General features: G+C 42.2%; 1 protein-coding gene across 1 annotated transcript in view; it reads left to right on the top strand.

The window, feature by feature from the left end:
• Positions 1–9519: 9519 nt before the first annotated feature.
• SLC12A3 (solute carrier family 12 member 3) overlaps positions 9520–20604 on the top strand; it is a 39616-nt gene continuing 28531 nt past the window's right edge. Inside the window, exons 1-7 of the mRNA XM_055000388.1 lie at positions 9520–9883; positions 11130–11276; positions 12618–12693; positions 13762–13857; positions 15171–15310; positions 18170–18280; positions 19455–19566. Of these exons, the coding sequence (XP_054856363.1) occupies positions 9581–9883; positions 11130–11276; positions 12618–12693; positions 13762–13857; positions 15171–15310; positions 18170–18280; positions 19455–19566 (985 nt within the window). The 5' untranslated portion in view covers positions 9520–9580. The remainder of the gene's footprint in view (positions 9884–11129; positions 11277–12617; positions 12694–13761; positions 13858–15170; positions 15311–18169; positions 18281–19454; positions 19567–20604) is intronic.

Raw genomic sequence — 20604 nt, 5'->3', positions numbered from 1 at the left:
ACAAAAATTACGTTATTTATAGTCTGCCTTTCTCACCGAGACTCAAGGTGAATTACACAGTGTACGTCAATGCAGTTAACAGGATGGGACATCCAGTATTTCTGCTGTGAATGTAAGGGCCGTGGTCTAGTTCACATCATCATCATCATCATCAGCTTTATTGCACTGGTTCACAGCCTTAGCAATTAACACCAAAATACCAGCAACATCAGAGTTATAATACAGCAATCACAATAACAGTAAAAACTCTAATATACATTACAATTTTATAAACAGTTGTTAAAATCTCACAAAAATTTGAGTTAAAACCTACATCAATTCAAGCAATTCAGTCAGATAGTCGACAAACAAAACACACAGATTTATCCATCAGCTACAGTAACAGTAGATGGCTGTGGTAAGGCCTTTATCACCCTTGCAACACATTTTGCTGTTTGCATCATCCATTTAATTTTGTCAGCAAGCTCCCCTTTACAAGCAACTTGCACCTTCTCCTTTAATTCTTCCATCATATTTTATCGACTTACTTAATCCTAAACAGAAAAGCATTTACCAAAGCATGGTTGGATACTTTATAATTGGCGATAGTAAGAGGCCGCTATAATGCAACCCCATATAAAGAACGCGTCTGTACTTGCGATCAGAATTCTATTGAGGATCTAGGCCGTGTGGTCTTTTTGCTCCCCGAGATTTGCATTAGAATGCAAAATACGTCTTGGGAATATTTCAATACAATGTCCAGTTCACATCAAGACACACAGAAAATGATCGTTAGAAAACGATCTCTGATATTCCCATTCTCTGTCTGCCTCTGCTGTTGCTGAAAGTACCTTTAACTTGGCAGCATGTGCTGTGGAAGGGTGTTTAGCTAAACGGTTGCCTGCAGAATTCTCTAACTAGGATTATATGCCTAGATCTGGAGTCAGTTGTGAATGAATGTTTCCCTGAAGAAGAGCCTTTGCTAAAAACAAGTTGAATAAGGGAAGGGTGAACTATGCCATTTTCAGCAGAAATTTTCTGGCATTTTTTTTGCATGCACAATATCAAACACTCAAAAAACATCCAGCCAAAATTTTGAAATCATGTAAGATGCTTACAGAGTGTGCTTTTATGCATGAACACAAACAAACGGGCCCACTCCCCTTCATGCCAGTTCCCCCGCCCTAAGCTCACACACTTTATCTTTCTTGACGGAGATAGGGAAAGAAACCAGTTTGGTGTAGCGATTAAGAGCATGGAACTCCAATCTGGAGAACCGGATTTGATTCCCCACTCCTCCGCTTGAAGCCAATTGGGTGACCTGGGATCAGTCACAGCTCTCTCAGAGCTCTCTCAGCCCCACCCACCTCACAGGGTTATTGTTGTGGGGATAATAATGACATACTTTGTAAACCGCTCTGAGTGGGCATTAAATTGTCCTGAAGGACGGTATATAAATCGAACGTATTATTATTATTATTATTAAACAACTCACTGAAAGGGGATGGTTCTTTATAGAATAGCTCCAGCATGTAGCATAGTCTCTTGAGGGTATCTCTTCTCCTCTTTCTAATTGCTTATACCTAAAATTTAATATCAATAGTTTTTAATTAGTCATCTGTTCCACATTTTATACTCAACATTTTTAAGGTCTCTGTGTTATGATTACTCTATTTCCATATTAACTACTTTTAATTTTTCTTAGCTTTGAGCTAGGTAATCAAAGAAATCTTTCCACTTTTTTTGGAATTCCAATATTGGTCTATTATGCACATAAGAAGTTAATTTAGCCATCGATGCATATTCATACACTTATCTATCCACTCAGACATATTAGGGCAAGATTCTGTCTTCCATTTTGCGGCATATAGTATTCTCACAGCTGTCATCATATACTTGAAAAGTTCTCCATGTTCTTTTGTAATATTACTTGGTAGAATATTTAATAGCATATTTTTTGGATTCAACTCAAATCTTAGCTTGAAAATCTTCTGCATCTCTTCATGTATTTTTATCCAATATCTCGGTGCCTTCTTGCATGTCCACCACATGTGATAAAATGTTGCATCCAATGCATTGGCATTTCCAACACTCAGTTCTCTGGAAATGAGAACTATGATTTCTGTTAACCGCGGTAGTCCAGTAAGGTCTAAGCATATGCCTCTTGTACCAACTGGCCAATTGTCCACATATAAATAAATGTTATTGGATGAGCCGATGCAAATATTTTCAAAATACATTTTGAATGGTAAATAAACCTTCCATGTTAAGCATGTGGAATGCTCAGCTCAACTCAACTGGGTATCATAAGCAAGGTAAGTTTGTTAATAATGTATTTAAAAATCAATGATCACAAGATCGCTGGTTGAGATAGTAACTTTCTGATATATGGTGGCCAACCTTTTCAACCTTGGTCTCTTGGTACTGTCTTTTCTGGTGACTCTGGAATTCTCTCTCCTGACACATTGACTGTGTCCATCCTATCTCTGAGCTTCAACTGTCCAACTTTTGACTGTGTCCATCCTCTAAAGCTGACCTTGGTTCACATAGGCAGATTTTATTTACATGTAAACAGCCCCAGAATCTCACTCACCATTTGTGTGTTCACAAGGATTATAAGGGAACCTAGAATGTGAAACAGACAGTCCCAAAATATAAGCACAACTCTTCCCACAATCACGGGGGCTTAAAATAATGTTGTTGCCATGCATTTACTTTGTTTGGTCTGTGCCGACATTTTCACATGCAGCTGTGAGCATATAAGCTGAGGAGGGAACATGACAGCTACATAAAGCGAGGGGTGGGCCAATTTCAACCAGGCCCTGCTATTTGAAGGGAAAAACTGCCAGCTGCTCCTAAATATACCCTTGCCTCTAGGGAGGCGCAATCACTCCTGCTCCCAAGCACACTTCGGAAATGGGCCAGTACCCCACACAATGCCTGCAGTGTGGGAGAAAATAGTGCCAATTAGAAAAATAGCCCCTGTGCAAATTTTTAAAAATTAATTTGTCAATGATAATTTAAAAAATTGTTTCTGGCAATGATACAAAACTTAATTATTCAAAAAGGCTTTTTACTCAGATAGGTGGGTTGTATTGTAGGGAGGGGGGGTCTCAGATGATTCTCAAATGAGTTAGGGACCATACGTAGACTTCACCACTGTTACCTTACGTACAACCCATTTACTTCAAAATAGGTGCCCCCATGTGCTACCTGTGCTTCATGTTGTTTAATGTCAGTCCCAGAACTGCTTACGTTCTGTTTTAGCATTTCTTCAACTCTGTATTGGATTCTTGCTAACTCTATACCTTTGTTAACTCGTATTTATTTACCCTATGGCATTGTTTATGGAAATATCCTTGATATTGACTCTACTAATCTCACACTGTGTAATCCGCCTTGTGTCTCAGTGAGAAAGGCGGACTATAAATGACATAAATAAATAAAATAATCTGGCCTTTGATCAACAATTTCAGTTTTACAGGCCAAATGCTGGTTATATGCCATATATCCGCTTATAGATCCCTTTGGTTCTTTTCTCATTAAAGAAAGGCTGTGCCAGGACTCTGGGGTGCAGCATGGAGGGAAAGAAACAGTGTTTGTGGGGGGGGGGGGACACCACAGCAGATAAACTTGAGCACATCAAAACAGGAAGAGATTAAGGGCTTTCAAGGCAGGCAAGAAAAGAGAAGAGCAGGGGATGAATGGGTGTCTTGGATGAGGAACTAAACTGATTTTAAAATACAGAAGGCAGAAAAACCAAGAAAGGATTTCAGTAGTTACCCTATTAAGGTTGTGTGAAGTTAAATTCTGGCAAATAGAGCTGTTAGAGCCCCCCATGAACATCTTAAAACAGAAGTTGTAATGGATCAAAGTCTGAAGAGAAAAAAAGCAGCTGAGGTTAAAACCTACTACTATTCACAAACACCCCAGAGGCATTGCAAAAAACACACCAATTTCCCCATTAACTGGGCTGTACTGAATTTCAAATGGCTTTTCTAGGTTGTACTTGAGCTTTATGGCTGGGCTCCTACTTCTGTCGCTCAAGATCGCTATCTGTCACTGCTTTTAAACTGGCATGTGACTTTCGGAGTGCAGGTCTCCCAGTGTGCAAGCCCTTACACATTTTTGTGGTTTGCTTTCCCAACAGTGAATACTTTTCCATAATGGGGTCAGAACACAACTCCTTGTGTTGGGTGCAGAAATTTGGGCTTTGAGTTCCTATTGGGGAGTAAAATGAGGTATAAGTGAAGTAACTTAAATAAATAATTTATACCTTATTTAAAATGATTTCAAAATTGATTAAAAATTGATATGTGTAATAGATTGGCTGAGAGGTAGGCTCAGGGCTGAAACAAATTTCCTTCCAGAGATCTTCAACAAATTTCTCTGTTATGGATCTCAGTATCAAATATGCTTCAAACTCTTGATTGTCCGCTGAACATTTTATATCTGGGTTTGAAATTCTGAATATTCAAAAGTTGACAAGTTGACAGGCATTCATTCATTCAGGACATTTTCATGCTGTTTCTTCATAGTTCTGCCCAAGATGGATTACAAAACTACATAAAAATATGAACACAAGAAATTGGACGTAAGCGGCATAAAAACTATCCCTAAAACAGGAACAGGCCATTTAAAAAGCCAATAAGACACATCCTCTAATTAAAATCCTGGAAAGATGTGTTTTGGCCTGATGTGTAAAAGAAAGTAACGTAGTGCCAGACAAACCTCAAGGAGAGGGTGTTTCAGAGGAAAGGTGCCACCACAAAAAATGCCCTGTCTCTAGTCACCACATGCCGAAGGTGTGGTCATAGACAGCATGTCTCTGAAAGTATTTGACAACTATTCTACAAGCACAGACAAAAGAGGCGCCCCTTTTTATCCTGGAGACTCACTTTTTATCCTGGTACAGGTGCACTGCTCCACACACCTCCCTCAGCACCCTAGCACTCTGGCCTGGGGGCTACTGTGAAGTGCCCACTTGCCACCAGGAGGAGTGCTCAGGCCATTGATTCACCGGGCCCCTTCGCATTGGCAAGCATGTGCTTCGTAGCAGCTCCCAGGCCAGAGCGCGAGGATGCTGAGGGAAAGAAGAGCAGGCCACTGTGACGCACCCACTTGCTGCTGGGAGGGGGCTTGCTGAATCAATTTTCTAGAGCCTGTTGTATTTTTTCACACAACAGGGTTGTTACTAGTAAGAACATAAAGAGCCCCACAGGATTAGACCCAAGATGTAGCCCAGCCTTTTCTACCAAAAATGGCTAATAACCAGTAAAGCTCACAAATACTGTACAGAATCCAAAGTGTCCCTCTCTGTTGCCCCCCACTCACCCGCAACATATTTTGGGTTTGATTTTTGGCATGCAATAATATTATTTTACTGTATCTGATATGTAATGGTATTTAGTATCCAATGATACTGAAAGAGGATATGTTGTGTTTAGCGACAGATCTGGACAGCTGACAGTTTGAGGTGTCCCATCTGACGCCTGCTAAAAGTTTAAACCATTTGAATTTCACCCCCCAAAGCAAGTCACAATAAAAATATAAGCCTACATTCAAAATCTCGCATTTCCAAATCTGACAAAATTAATGGAAAATGGATTTCAAAAAATATTCATTCAGTACTACATGAATTTAAAGGCATGCTCTGACGGACTCAACTTCAGATGCTGAGATTTCCAGTCAGTGAGTTATGATTGACGTGTTTCCTCCCTCTAAAATGGCAGTTGAGGATGGGATGTTGGGGAAGCTGGCAGTTGGAGTGGGAGAAAAAACAAGAGGGTGAAAGGGAGTTGGAGCCTGGCTTTAGACCAGAGAGGGTCAGCCAGAGAATCCTCTGTGAGAGGAAATAATGTTTGTGAAGCACTGTTAGTCCTCGGACTAAAGTGGGAAAAACCAGCACTAACTCCTGCTTAGACTTGAGAGATCTGGGAGGTATAGTGGGCCAAGGAAGTGGGTAGAAAAGAGTCTCCCCTTCAGTGCCAGGAACAGGGTTATAGCTCATAACTATAACGCCTGCCCAGTATCTAGTAAGGGTTTGTCTCAGTGGAGTCTAGAGAGGGGGGAAAGTCGTGCAGTGTCTGTGCTATGAAAGGGAAACATTTGTGAAGCAGTGTCAACCTCTGAAAGAAGCCAGCAACTTAGTGTTAAACCAAGTGTTTTGTGCCTCACGCCAGTGAAGTTGCTGTATAAAAACCTTTCTGTCACGTCAGTTCAAATATCTGCCTACCTGCCTTTTGGTTTTAACCTTCTGTAAATAAACCTTCAGCTACATTTTGAACCTCCCCAAGCCTTGTGTGCCAGTTTCTGCTAAAGGGAAGCACAAACCCCTGATCTGTCCCCTACTAAGACTTAGCTGGGTAACCATTTTTAATATTTCTTAAGGGTGGGACAAGAAGGAAAGTTGAAGCTTAACATCAACCACGCTACCAGAGGCTTCCCAGCCCAGCATACAGCTTCATAGGCTTAAAGAGGAGAAGTTTTACCTCTGGGTAGGGGAAGGTCATCCTAAACCTGAGTTGGACATGGGTTTGTGGCGCATGCATACCCAGAAGTTCCAGTATGATCCCTTGTTTAGGTTGTGCATACATTTGAATTATTTAGGCTGAGTTGAAGGAAGGAAGAGGTTTTCAATGGAAAACCACTGGCAGACATTTCTCAGGGCCTCTTAATTTTATTTATTTCAAATATTTATATCATGCCTTTCTGCAATGCCCAAAGTGGCTTTGAAAGTAAACTAAGGATCCTGCCAAACCATAGCACCTGCCAACCCCTTTCCTGGCATCTACCACGTGTTTTTATAAAGTGGGTGGAGTTAGCAGGGCTTCTGATTGTCCATTAGAAATGCGATTGGCTGTGCAGATTTTTATAAGTTGCTTTGGCAACAGCTGCCACCACAGCCCAAGGATTTTCACTATGTTACTGCAACTGCTTAGAAGACAAAACATTTTTAAACAATATAAGGCATCCTTTTAAACAGAGTTTCTGCATTAAATGTTGATAACTTTACTCCCTGATGTTTTGTGGTGGGTGGCACCTCCTGTGGCAGGCATGTTGTGGTTGGCACTGCCCCCTGTAGTTGCTATTTTGTGGTTGTGCCCATCACTCTGTGTCACAGTTCCAAAGATGCCTACTGGTCAAAAAGGTTGGGCACCCCTGGTGTAAATATACACAATTATATAACATAAATTAAAACATGTCAATTTAATTACAAGTTAAAAACTTGGTGGTATATCTATAATCCAAATTGTACTGGTTTTAAAACACTCATGCACTGCCCCCAATCATGGAAACTGTAGTTTGGTATTGAGATTAAATAAAATAATAATAAATTCATTCTTTGCTCAAACCAACCTTAAATACTTTCAGATTGCTACAGTTCCTGGCACTCCCTGGGGAAAGGGAAAGGTGATTAAACCTGTGAAAGTCTGTGACATGGATCCTCTTCCTTTTCTCATACAACTTTTTAAAATTCTCTGTGCTTTTTAAAGGCTTTGTGGGATGAAGATATATTAGCTTGCATGTTGCAACAAGCTTGGGTTCTGGTCATTATGGTTATGGCTATATGCAAAAGGAATGGTAATGTATTGTGAATATCCCCTCTATGGACATTAATGGCTCTGGTGAATCAGCCATCAGCGATTCATTTATTTATAGTCTGCCTTTCTCACTGAGACCCAAGGTGCATTCTATATTGCAAGTCAATATGACCAATAGCTAGAACATTCAATGAACAAATATGTAGGGGAATGAGTTGAAGAAATGTGAAAATAAGCATAAACCTGAAAACAGTGATGAAACTTTGTTGGAAACAAGCGTAAGTAATTAAACATGAAATCTTTAATGATGTGAAAACTACCCAGTAGGAGCATATATACAGCAAATGATAGTACTCAGTAGCATAGTCTACAATCCCTGTCTCTTCCTCCCACTTGGCTGAAGGTAGTGAGCAAGAGTGTGTGTGAATGTGAACAAAAGAGAGAGAATAAATTAGCTTTGCCTCTATGCCTTTTTGGTTCTATTTAGATCCACAGAAAGGACCATCCGGCAAAAAGATCTCTACTACACCAGAGATTTAATTTCTCAAGTCAGAGGTAGCAGGACTCGTGTCTGGTGTCAGTTTCCCATGCACATGCACAGAGACAAACTATAACTCAACAGCAGAACGCATACTTGCCCACAGGGTGCCCTGTGTCCAGTCCTTACCCAACTGTGTTTTAAATCATCTTAGGTAGTAGGGCAAGAAAAAGATACGTGAGACCTTGGAGAGCTCCTGCCATCGCAGGAGACACTAAGTACGGGGCTAGTCAAACCAATGGTCAGAGTTTGTTTAAGGTGGCTCTGTAAGTTCACAGGCCAGATAGACAGGTGGGGGGATCAGTTTTGATGGTGTAGATCATCTGCTTGTTGCTGTAGAAAGATTCTGGAAAATCAGTCCTGTAGGTTCACTTTGCAAGGGAAGATAAATACTGGGGGAAGCCTCTCTACCATTACTGACCTCATTCAAGATTCAAGTCCAGTAGCACTTTAAAGACCAACAAGATTTTTCTAGTATAAGATTCAAGAGTCAAAGCTTCCTTTGACAGATACAAGTAGGAATGGAGATCCCTGAGCCCTTATATTCCAGCCAAAAGGTGGGAGGGGTGTTGCACAGAAGGCTGTCAGGATGCAAAGGTACAATTACAACTTAATTCGGTGGAAGGAGTGTTTCAAAGGCACACCACCTCTAACATCTAACACCTCTCCTATCTAATCAAGCTGCATTGTACCTTTGTATCCTGGTGCCCTTCTGTGCAACGACCCCCCCCCCCCATACCTCTGGCTGGGATATAAAGGCTCTCCATTTCTACTTGTATCTGATGAAGGAAAATTTGCCTCTCAAAACTTACACCCTGGAAATCTTGTTGGTCTTTAAGGTGCTACTGGACTCGAACCTTGCTGTTCTACTGCAGAGCACCTGAAATTGATCTGAATGAAGAATCCCTCACTGAGGACTCCACAGCCGGAGATGTTCAGAAGATACTTTGAAAAACACTCTAGATCAGCTCTGCATAAAAAAATTCTCAAGTTCAGGTAGTCAAAAGGCAAACAGCCACGCTAATGACGGAAGTGTTTTTAAAGGGCCTGCCTAGGCCATGATTCATCTCCTTCCCAGCCAAGGACATGGCTTGTTTTTGGCATACCTAACAAATCAGTAAAAGAAACGGAATGTACCCAAACAAAATGAATCAAAGAAGTTCTCCCATCCCAGCCTCCAATCAACTTCATGTTCTTTAGTTGGTCTGTCCTGAGGACTTAATGCCAAATCTGTTATCATAGGCTCGATCTGGAACTGGAGTTGGTGAGCAAGTATTTAGATATTCCCCTAGGCTATTCTTTCCTACAACCAGCTCAAGATGGTTCAAACCAATTAGTTTCCTCTGCTGGGAGTTAATTGAGCAGAGGGTCGGTCAGTTCTTTCTGGTTTCACGGGGTATAAAGTTCCCATGGCTCTTGTATGTTGTGCTATATGCTCCAAACCTACCCCATCCAACCTCTGCCTGACTGAAGAGAGTAAGACTGTGAGAGAGTCACAAACAACATCCAAGGAAATGAAATGGCCGACTTGCCAGGGTCGGAACGAACAACTGACCCAACACGCTCCAACGGGAGGTTCACCATCAGCACCTTGATCAACGCTGAGGAGAGCAGCAGGATGCATTACGGGCAGACCAATATGGCCCCGTATGACACTGCTCAAGCCAACCACCTCACCGCCAACAGCACTTGTTATATGCGGACCTTTGGCTACAATACCATTGACGTTGTGCCAGCTTATGAACACTATGCCAATACAAAGATCACCAGTGAAGCCAAGAATGCCAGACCCACCCTTGCCGATCTGCACTCGTTCCTCAAGGTAAAGGCAAACCAGGGTTTTCTCTGATGCCATGGTGCTGAAATTGTGTGGCTTTCCTTTAATCTTTTCCCAAAATCGTGTTGTATCTTGAGCCAGCAGGCGGCATTGTCTGTTCTCCATTTGCTATCCCAGCAAGTGGAAATCAAAGTTGTTTTGGCCTTTGTATCATTTGTTAAAAGTCTGAAGGCAATCATTATCTCCCTTGCCCTTGGAGCTTTTAGCTCCACTCCTTTCCTTTCTTCATGCAACTCTAATGAAAAGAACAACATGGCACTGCATCTTTTGAATCAAAGAGCTGTTCCTCTTCTTATGCTTCCTCCCTTATGTTTTGAGAAGGCAGGTAGGGAAGTGCATCCAAAATGTCCCCAGATGCATAGCCTGGTAATATCATGCTCAGTCTGTGCAGGAGATGCATGAATTGCAATTGAGGGTCTTTGGAGCTTTGTGAGTTGTCCTCATATTTGAGTCTGAACGTGCGTTAATCTGTTATAGGCATTATAAGGGAACGGTTCCTTAGTTTTCAATGCGAGGTTTCCTATCCATTGGACATGAGATGTTATGATAAAGAAGAGAACGACAGCGAGCATATGCAAAGAGCATTTCTTCCCCATGAATAAATCATAGTCAACCCTCTAAGGTCCCATCTACTGTGAGTTCAGAGGATGCACCAAATTGCCATCTTGAAGAATCACTAGGACACTTAGATCTTATTATACTAAAGAGTTGCCAGTCCTTTGAAGCAAAGCTCATACAGGAGAGCTGAAAGGCAGAGTGCCAATGCCACCCTCCTTACACAACGTTCCTTTTGAATTTAGCAGTATGCCTCTCTGCTTGGAGATTTTGGGTACAAAAGAGAGCTCCTCTTTTAAAGTTGACACACTGGGGCCAGATCCACACAACATGTACCTATTGCATCAGCTATAAATGGTGCACATGTGCCTCTTAATGAACCTGCTTCATTTCTCTCCATGTGCACTCAAAGCACAGTTACGTTTAAAGCTCCAGGTTGCCTTCCAATTCCCTTGTTTTAGGTGCTCTTGTGCTGAGTTGCCTTCTAAGGGCCAAGCTACACATGACGAATGACACTTGAACAGCAAGTGTATTTCTCCCTGTTCACTTGCCCTCCACTCAATCCACTTGCCGTTCAAGTGTCATTCGTCATGTGTAGCTTGGCCCTCAGTCAGTATCTTGTCCTCACTTCCATCTTCCTATGTTATCTTTCTCCCCACTGGCTTTTTCTCCCCAGCAAGAAAGTTGCCATCTCCATCTACCAGCGTATGAACTTCACAGTAACGATGGAATTTCTGAAGGAGAGACTGAAGAAGGGGCCAGCAAAGGGGATGAGCAACCCCAAGACGAGCCTGTTCGTTTTGGGTGGGTTAAAGGGGTGATGGTAAGTTGCCACTTGCAGTATGGCACGGTGATGCAGGCATGCTTGCAATCTTTTGTGTCAAGGAAATGCAGATTGCGCAAACTGGATGTATTATGTCAGAGGAATTTAACTCACCCTTTATAGAATTAAATAAATGGAAAATAACTTTCCCCCCTAACCTGTGGTCACTTTAGATTCCATATATTGACATTACAATAAAGGGGTAAACTATGGTTGTTGTGGGTCTTCTGGGCTGTATTGCCATGGTCTTGCCATTGTAGTGACACTGAGAGATCTCTGTCTTTTGGTGCTACACCTCTGAAGATGCCAGTCACAGCTGCTGGCGAAACGTCAGGAACTACAATGCCAAGACCGCTGCAATACAGCCCGGAAAACCCACAACAACCATCGTTCTCCGGCCGTGAAAGCCTTCGACAATACAAGGGGTAAACTGTTCTGTAGGGTTCAAACCCAGTTGTCCTCAACTGTGTGAGTTGGGTCATACCAGTTTTTCTATTGGCAATAGAGGGAGGCAGGGTCCCTGTTGACCCCCCACCCAAAAGACTATCTGAAGGATTGTGGGACCCATATGAATGAAAGCTGTCTGGAAAATCATGCAAAACCCATAGCATAAAGCATCTTCCTAGCGCGATGACGTCAGAAATCACTCCATTAAACGGGATCATAATGGGAAATCATGCGAGGAAGACGCTTCGTGCTGTGAGATTTGTGCGATTTTCCAGAGGTTAACATCGTGTGAAAATGGCCTATGATGTTTGTTTGTTTTGCAGAGTCTGCTATTAAACCCAAACAAAATTGCTGGGCACCATCCAGGTGGATTAAAGGATTTAGTGGGACAATCAAGAACTCTCTTGGAGGGGCCGAGAATGCACAAAGTCTGGTGCCGTTTCTTAGTCATGCTATTTTTTTCTCTCCAGGAATCATTCCCCCCCCCCACCGGGGGCAGAATTAGTGACGCATCATGCCAATTTGATTCTGCCATTGTATCTGCCAGTGGCACGGAGGGCAACCTAAATTCTCCTCTGTCTGGAGATCAGGGGGCAGGGGCCACCGGCCATGTGACCATTTTCAAGAGGTTCCGGAACTCCGTTCCACCGCATTCCAGCTGAAAAAAAAGCCCTGTGTATAAACAAATCTCCTGGTTGTTCCCCTGTCTTGTGCAAAGTCCGGCCTCTATCACCCAATCAGGGCAGGGGCTCATAGGGTCAGGCTTTGAAATCTTCATTCCGATGCTGACTGAATTTATCCGAATACCTGATCTATTTCCCTGTTCCTGAGGTTTTGTTCTGGCTATGTTTCTCAGAGATTCCTTCCAGTTATTCTTGTTGCCTTTCATTCTAGATCCGGTGCATGCTCAATATTTGGGGCGTCATTCTCTACCTGCGGCTGCCTTGGATCACTGCACAAGCAGGAATAGGTAGTGTACTTTTAAATAACTTATTTATTTGTATGCTCATTTTATGGAGCAGTGAAATCTGGAGGGCACTGACTCCAGTGTCAATAATTCTAGGGTTATAAATTTAATCCCTAACAAACACTGCTAGTTTCAGTATGACAGGGGAAACTAGGGCAGTAAATGGTCCCCAGACAAACGTACTCTCAATATGCCTTACACACAAAATTGTAAAAGATAAAAACCCCAGCATTTACAAACTATGAGGCATGGGAGAACTATTAGTTTGCCATGATAAAACAAATCAATTACAACTTTAGCCCGAATTGCACACACATAGAGAAGACTGTCCGCTGCATCTCTGCTTGAGTTAGTGTTCTGGACTTGCATCCTCCCAATCAGTCTTTTTTAACATGTGGGTAAGTCTACTACATTGAACAGTTCAGTCATTAAGCACTACAGACACATTAGTAGAATTACCACCCTCAAGGAGGTTGCCCATTGTATCTCTGCATGATCCACGGCTCTGGCATTGCCTCCTCTCAATCAGCATCTGATGCAGAGATGCACTCAAAGGACACAAGTCCAGAACTGTGACTCAAGTAGAAACAAAGGGGATGGGTTCTTTGTATTCTGACATGCTGAGAAACAAAATCTTTTCAGGAGCAAGATTTAAGAATGTCTCCAATTCTGAGAAGGGTAGCTGTGTTAGTCTGTCTGTATCAGTAAAAAATAGCAAGAGTCCAGTAGCACCTATAAAATTAACAAAATTTGTGGTAGGGTATGAGTTTTCATGAGTCTGAAGAAGTAAGCTGTGACTCACGAAAGCTCTTTCCAATTTTAAGAAAAGGTATGCCTCAGGGATCCGATATGTGGGAAATACTGGGCACTTCTGAAGAATCTTCAGCTCTGAAGTGGTAGAAGAAAGCAAGGGTTGTTTTGAAGAAGAGAAGCTTTGAGGAAGAAGAAAGCATCAGGAAACACACCAGTGGGTGCCATAGTGCCCACGGGCGCCACATTAGAGAAAATTGAGTATAATTGATTTTATATGATATACTGCAGTATCATTAAAATAATTACTTTTCTTCACAGCACTGACATGGGTGATCATACTATTGTCTGTGACAGTGACCACTATCACAGGCCTATCCATCTCAGCAATTTCAACCAATGGCAAGGTCAAATCAGGTAGTATTTTATCCCTAGCTGAAGAACTTGGCTAAGTTCTGTGGACTGACTCTCTCTCCCTCTCTCCCAGCATGCCTTATTTTATACTGACAAACATAGTGTTTTAATTAATTTCATTTTTATTCGGCCTTTAATCCACTTGTGGTTTGTCCCGTTCCTATCCTTTTGCTAGTTCCATGGCCTTGCTTCAGAAATAGGTTGGTGATTTATTTAGTTTATTTATATCCCACTTTTCTTTGCAAAAGAGACCTAAAGTGTCTTATAACATCATTCTCTCCTACTTCCATTATTATTCTCACAAGAATCCTCTACGGTAAGTTAAGATGGGAGAGAGTGACTGGCTAGAAGTTGCTCAGCAAGCTTCCATGACAGTGTGGGGATTTGAACCTGCACCTCTGAAATCCAGTTTGGTGTAGTGGTTAAGAGCAGGCGGACTCTCATCTGGAGATCTGGGTTTGATTCCCCACTCCTCCGCTTAGAGCCAGCTGTCTGACCTCAGGTCAGTCACAGCTCTCCGGAGCTCTCTCAGCCCACCCACCTCACAGGGATTATTGTGGGAATAATAATAAGATACTTTGTAAACCACTCTGAGTGAGTGTTAAGTTGTTCTGAAGGGCGATACATAAATCAAAGAGAGTTATCCAAGATGGCGGCTGAGGCAGATGCTTAACCGCTGAGCTCCATGATTTGTGTTTTATTTTTGTTTTATTTAGCCTTGATAAGCCTGTTTATCAACTCTCCCTACTATTTCTTGTTTATAACTCAGCTCCCTGCTGCTGGCTACAGCCTAGGCTGAGAGCCAGTTTGGTGTAGTGGTTAAGAGCATGGGACTCTAATCTAGAGAGCCGGGTTTGATTCCTCACTCCTCCGCTTGAAGCCAGCTGGGTGACCTTGGGCTGGTCACAGCTCTCTGGAGCTCTCTCAGCCCCACCCACCTCACAGGGTGTTTTGTGGTGAGGATAATAATGGCATACTTTGTAAACCGCTCTGAGTGGGCATTACGTTGTCCTGAAGGGCGGTATATAAATTGAATGTTATTATTATTATTATTTTTAACTACAATGAGGTGCTTTATATAAATCGAATGTTGGTTGTTGTTGCTATACTCTGACCACTGCACCATGTGGGTTGGGGAAGGAAAAGAGAGAAAGACCATCCATAGAAACTCCAGGATGTTGGAAGTAGCCTTCCATGCTGCTCCCGCATATCAATAACCTGACAACTAAGTTGCCAGTACCATCCCTAGAAACAAGATGTGGGGGTCAATGGACTGTTGAAACGGAAGTAATGGGTTTTACATTCTCATCTGTTAGGTGGGACCTATTTCCTCATTTCCAGAAGCCTTGGGCCAGAGCTGGGAGGCTCTATTGGCCTCATCTTTGCTTTTGCTAATGCCGTAGCTGTGGCCATGCACACTGTGGGCTTTGCAGAAACTGTGCGGGATCTTCTTCAGGTAAACAATGAACGATTATTACAGAAGTATCACCGGTTGAGTGGTGGGGCTCAGCAGCTACACATTCCCTCTTCAAAATAAGATTTTATTTCATATTTATCATGAAGTGATGTGATGCTGGTATACCAAATACCAACCAGTACTTCACTAGGTGGGATTAATGGAAGTATTATTTTGAAGACTTAACAGTTTCATTCTATCGAATGCTAGCAAGACTTTAGGGTTTTTTAGAGTCAGCCATTTCAAGACTTTATACACAATGAGTTAAATATTCCAGGGGAGGTAGCTATCTTAGGGGGATGGGTAATGGTCTGGTATGGCCTGATCTTGTCAGATCTCAGAAGTTACATGCGAGTCGGTGGTAGAAAATAAAACAGGAGTCCAGTGGTACCTTAAGGACTATTTAATTATTTACTTCATTTATTCCCTGACTTTCTCCCCAGCAAGGACCCGAAGCATCTCACATCATTCTCCTATCCTCCATTTTATCCTCATGAGGTAGGTTAGGCTAAAAGTATGGATATCTGGCCCAAGGTCACCCAGCAAGGTTCCGTGGCAGAGTGGGGATTCAAATCTGGGTTTCCCAGTTGCTAGTCTAACACTCAACCCACTATACCACACTGACTCCGAGTCAGAGCATAAGCTTCTATGAGTCAAGGCTGACTTCATTAGAATTAAAAGTTAACCAATAATCATTGCTCAAAGTCAGCATGTGAGGGGAAAGACCTTCCCCAAAGTCAAAGCATGTGAGAGAAATGTGTCCCTTTGCTCTCTGGAACCTCTTAAGAACTGCATGTGTTGGGTCAAGATTAGCGATGGGCACGAACTGAAATACAAACCAAAGCTCATCACGAACTGAGCCGGTTCGTGGTTTGTGAACCGGTGGTACATCAGAGCCCATTTCTGACAAACTGTCATGAACTTTAGGCCACTTCATTTGATTCATTGTTCAGTTCATCGCTGCAGACAGCCTGGCTCTGATCAATCAGTTTCCCAGGCAACAGGGGGATGAGCTTTCTGCAGACTTTCTGTTGCCCCAGAAATGACATTTTCACGAACCAAACGAACCAGTTCATGAACTGAGGCGAATTCGTGAAAGTTCGTGGTTCGTGAAACGCAATAAACCACGAACCACACGGTTTGCTATTTTCCTGGTTCTTTTCCATCTCTAGTCAGGATGCATTGCCCTCTTGTGAGATCAAGTGTAAAATGGTGCCCCTGTTGATCTGGTATCCACATGGTGGATTTTACCCTTTAGGGTTCTGAGGGCCATCCTTCTTTCCCCACCAGTTTTGAGCAAGGGGCTGAGAAAAAGGAAACCCACCAAGAATATAAATCAGTCCTCAACAGGTGTGGTTTCAATCCCTCAGCTTCATTTCAGGCAACCACAGTTCAGCTTAGGGCAAATGGTAGTTCCTTGGAAAATTCTCTCTCACCTCTATAGCTATCTCCTGTGCTTTCCAGTCCTTTCACTCTGATTCCATGAGGGAATCAGCCAGCCACTTCTCTCTCTTCCATGTTCCTAGATAAAACATCAGAGACTCCACAAAAAACCCTCTCCACCTTTCTTAAAGGTTTTACATATTATCACTTGCGGCTTCAATTTAAATAAACATACATGTTACCAAAACCTCCCTATAGGAGCCTTTTTGAGAATGAAGGAAGGATGAGGAAACCTAACAGTCTAAAAAAATAAAACTGCCACATTAACACACCAGAGTCAAAATAGCTTCCAAAAACGAACAAGTCATTTCTTCTAATTCTAACACAGATGCCCATTAAAATTTGCTTCCACTAATTGACCAAATAAGAAGACTATCTTAAGGAGGTAAACTCAGAAGTAAGTCCCATTTTATTCAGTGGCCCTTAGTCCCAGAAGGGTGTCCTTTGGACTGCAACCAGTAACTTTGTCAGATTAGTATATCAGTTAATTGGATTGGTGCCTGTACCTCTGATGTGTATATATAATATCTCTAATACATATCTGTAATATATACAGATACATGGAAAGGAAATGGCTACTTTTTGCCTAATGAAAAAGCTGAAATGAGAAGATATTACAGCATTTTTAAGTAATTAGAAAGATGGTGAGGAAAAGATATGATGCAATATTAGATGTATGAATACATTGTTTTTATTCTTTTGTTAATTTTTGTGCATAGCAGCGAAGTCCATTTTTGTTCTGCCTATGTGGAGGAGGTATAGTTCCCAGTTTGTTTGTTTGTTTCTTTCAGTTTTGTTTTTAATGCCATTTAAATGCCATTTTATATGATTTGATGGATATACCACCGTTTAATATAAAAACGGGCATCAGCATTAGTATTTCTACTGTATTCCCTTGATATGGTTGGGGAAAAGAATGGCCACAGTTTTGTTCTGAGAACAGAAAAACCATTTGAAAAAACTGAGCTTCTCAACTGAAACTGAGAGGCCACAAAATCCATTAACCTTCTTAGACACAATGGTCCTTCCCGACACCTGGGAATGAAATATATAAAATATAATAAACCATAAATATAAAGAAGAAATTCTCATCTATGAGAAGGATTCAGCAACGAAGCAAGTTTCACAAGGAGAGAGTGGGATCTTTTCAAACACTTTGCAAAAAAAGAGTTAAATGGATAACTGTTATAGGGACTCAGGATATCTGGTCAAGAAAGGCATAGGTAAAAAATGTTCTTCCTAAATGATATACTGCTTTGCTTGGGGTGGGGTGGGGGGGCTCTTTGCTCAGAGCTCAGCTAAGTTAGTTCTTGCTCTCCAGTTCTCCCATACCTGGAGCTGGTCTAAGTCATTGTTAATTGCATTTGTTCTGGTAGCAGGCTGGCAACCACCTGATGTCTGAGTTTCTTTCCTTAGGAATACAATTCTCCTATCATAGACCCCACAAATGACATCCGCATAATCGGGGTTATCACCGTAACTGTGCTGCTTGGCATTTCCTTGGCTGGAATGGAATGGGAAGCTAAGGTGAGAGGTTCTGTTTTATATATACAATAAGGAAGCATCCAAAGCTGAATTGGATGAGCATTCCAGGCAGACAAAAAGGGCTCCAGCATTCTGCCCCTGACCTTCTGAAGCGCCATCCCCAAATCCTGGGGTTTTTAAGGTCCAAGAGACCCTTCTTCCCCTTTCTTTGATCCTTTTCATTAGCTCCATGCTTTTTACCTGAGTGATACAGACTTGACTTGCTTTAGGTCCAGTTCTGGTTAACCTTCCTGAATCAGATTAGGGTGGATTTATTGGTGCTGGCCCTTCTCTTTCTTCAAATTTGTGCTGGATTACTGCAATGCCTGCTGGACCAGAATTTCAAAAGAAAGTTTTGGTGTTTTGGAGGTAGATGTCATTGGTGTGGAGTGGCCTACTTAGAGTGCACACTAATGTTGAGGGGTGCTAAATCATCATCATCACCATCATCATCCTTTTTATTATACTCCTCAAAATAAAAGTAGGTTAATGTTATTGTGTTGCCTCTATTGTGCATCCAACACCATGTAAGCACACTATCCCTCATGTGCTCATGAGTCCATCATGCACTGCTTTTCATATTGTCCACACTAGAGATGGACATGAACCAAAATACGAACCAAAGTTTGTCAGGAACTGGGCCGTTTTTTGGTTCGTGAACCGGTGGTTCATCGGAGGGCATTTCTGACAAACCGCACTGAACCTCTATGATTTTTAGGTTGTTTCGTTTGGTTCATTTTTCAGTTTGTCACTGCAGACAGCCTGGTGCCAATCAATCGGTTTCCTAGGAAATGGAGGGGATGGGCTTTCTGCAGACCTTCTGCTGCCCCGGAAGTGACGTATTCACAAACCAAATGAACCGGTTCGCGAACCGGGAAATTTCATGCTGGTTCGTGGTTCATGAAATGCGATGAACCGTGAACAGCAACGAACTGTCATTTTCCTGGTTTGTGCCCACCTCTAGTCCACACCTATGGCATTGGACTATCAAGGTCTGTACCAACTGGCAGCTGTCCAGGTCTGAATTTCAGGTCTTTCACATCACCTACACCCTTTTCCTTCGAGATGCCAGGGACTGAACCTGGGACCATATGATTGCAAAGCAGACACTCTAGGGAGCTGTAGGCCTTCCCCTGGACCAATCCAGTTGTCACACAGTATTTGCTTGGTTTTGCAGGCCCAGGTTCTCTTCTTCATAGTCATCATGATCTCCTTCATAAATTATGTTGTGGGGACAATTATCCCAGCAAGTGTGGAGAAACAAGCAAAAGGATTCTTCAGTTACAGAGGTAAGCAGCTGCTAGCATGAATGCCTGGTACAGAAAGGAATTTCTGTGAATTGCAGGCCAAAAAAGGACATGACAAATAAGCAAGAGAAACTCAAAGGCCCCAAAAGGCTGAGGTAGTTGATGAGATTATCAAGTCAACAAGTTAAAGGAAATATTTCTCTTTAAGCAACAGTGCCCCGTGGAGCAGAGTGGTAAGCTGCAGTACTGCAGCTCAAGCTCTGCTCACAACCTGAGTTCGATCCTGGCAGAAGCCGGCTCAAGGTTGACTCAGCCTTTCATCCTTCCGAGGTCGGTAAAATGAGTAACCAATTTCCCGGAGGTAAAGAATAGATGATTGGGGAAAGCAATGGAAAACCACCCCGTAACAAGTCTACCAAGAAAACGTCGTAATGCGACATCCCCCCATGGGTTAGTAATGACTTGGTGCTTGCACAGGGGGACTACCTTTACCTCTTTAAGCAACAGTAACAACAAATAATTTAAATTCTCCACCACAACTCTATTCACCAAATTCTAAGAACAAAACAAGAGTTCTGCTAAGAGTTCTTGGCCGGCATTCTCTTTGCAATTGATGTTTCTGGGAAGCCCACAAAAGGACATGACACAATAGTCCCTTGCAATTTCTTCCCAAGCAATCGGTGTTCTGAAATCTACTTTCTTTAATCTTGGAGGTTCCATTTGGCCCTCAGAGCTCATTTAATTGCTAGCCTTATTGTCTTCACAATAGCTGTCCTCTTCCACGCATTTGCCTATTTCCTGTTAAAGTCATCTAAGCACAGAAGCCATTTCTATATCCTCTGGCAATGAGTTGCACTAGTTAATTATGTGTTGTATGAAGTACCATCTTTTTTTGGCTATCCTGAATTTATGGCTAATTGCTCTCATTGGCTGACCCCAATTTCTAATATTATGAAAAGGGAGAAAAAAATGTCCCCTTGTCCTTTTTTTACACACCAGAATTCAATGCTGTAAGTCTCCATTATGCTCCCCCTACTAATATTTTTCTAAAAAGTTGGATCCAAATTGTCCTTCATGGCA

The sequence above is a fragment of the Eublepharis macularius genome, chromosome 16 (genome assembly GCF_028583425.1).
Source record: "Eublepharis macularius isolate TG4126 chromosome 16, MPM_Emac_v1.0, whole genome shotgun sequence".
In the NCBI taxonomy this organism is placed as follows: Eukaryota; Metazoa; Chordata; class Lepidosauria; order Squamata; family Eublepharidae; genus Eublepharis; species Eublepharis macularius.
The sequence above is the reverse complement of the archived record's forward strand: the minus strand, read 5'-3'. Positions and strand labels throughout refer to the sequence as shown.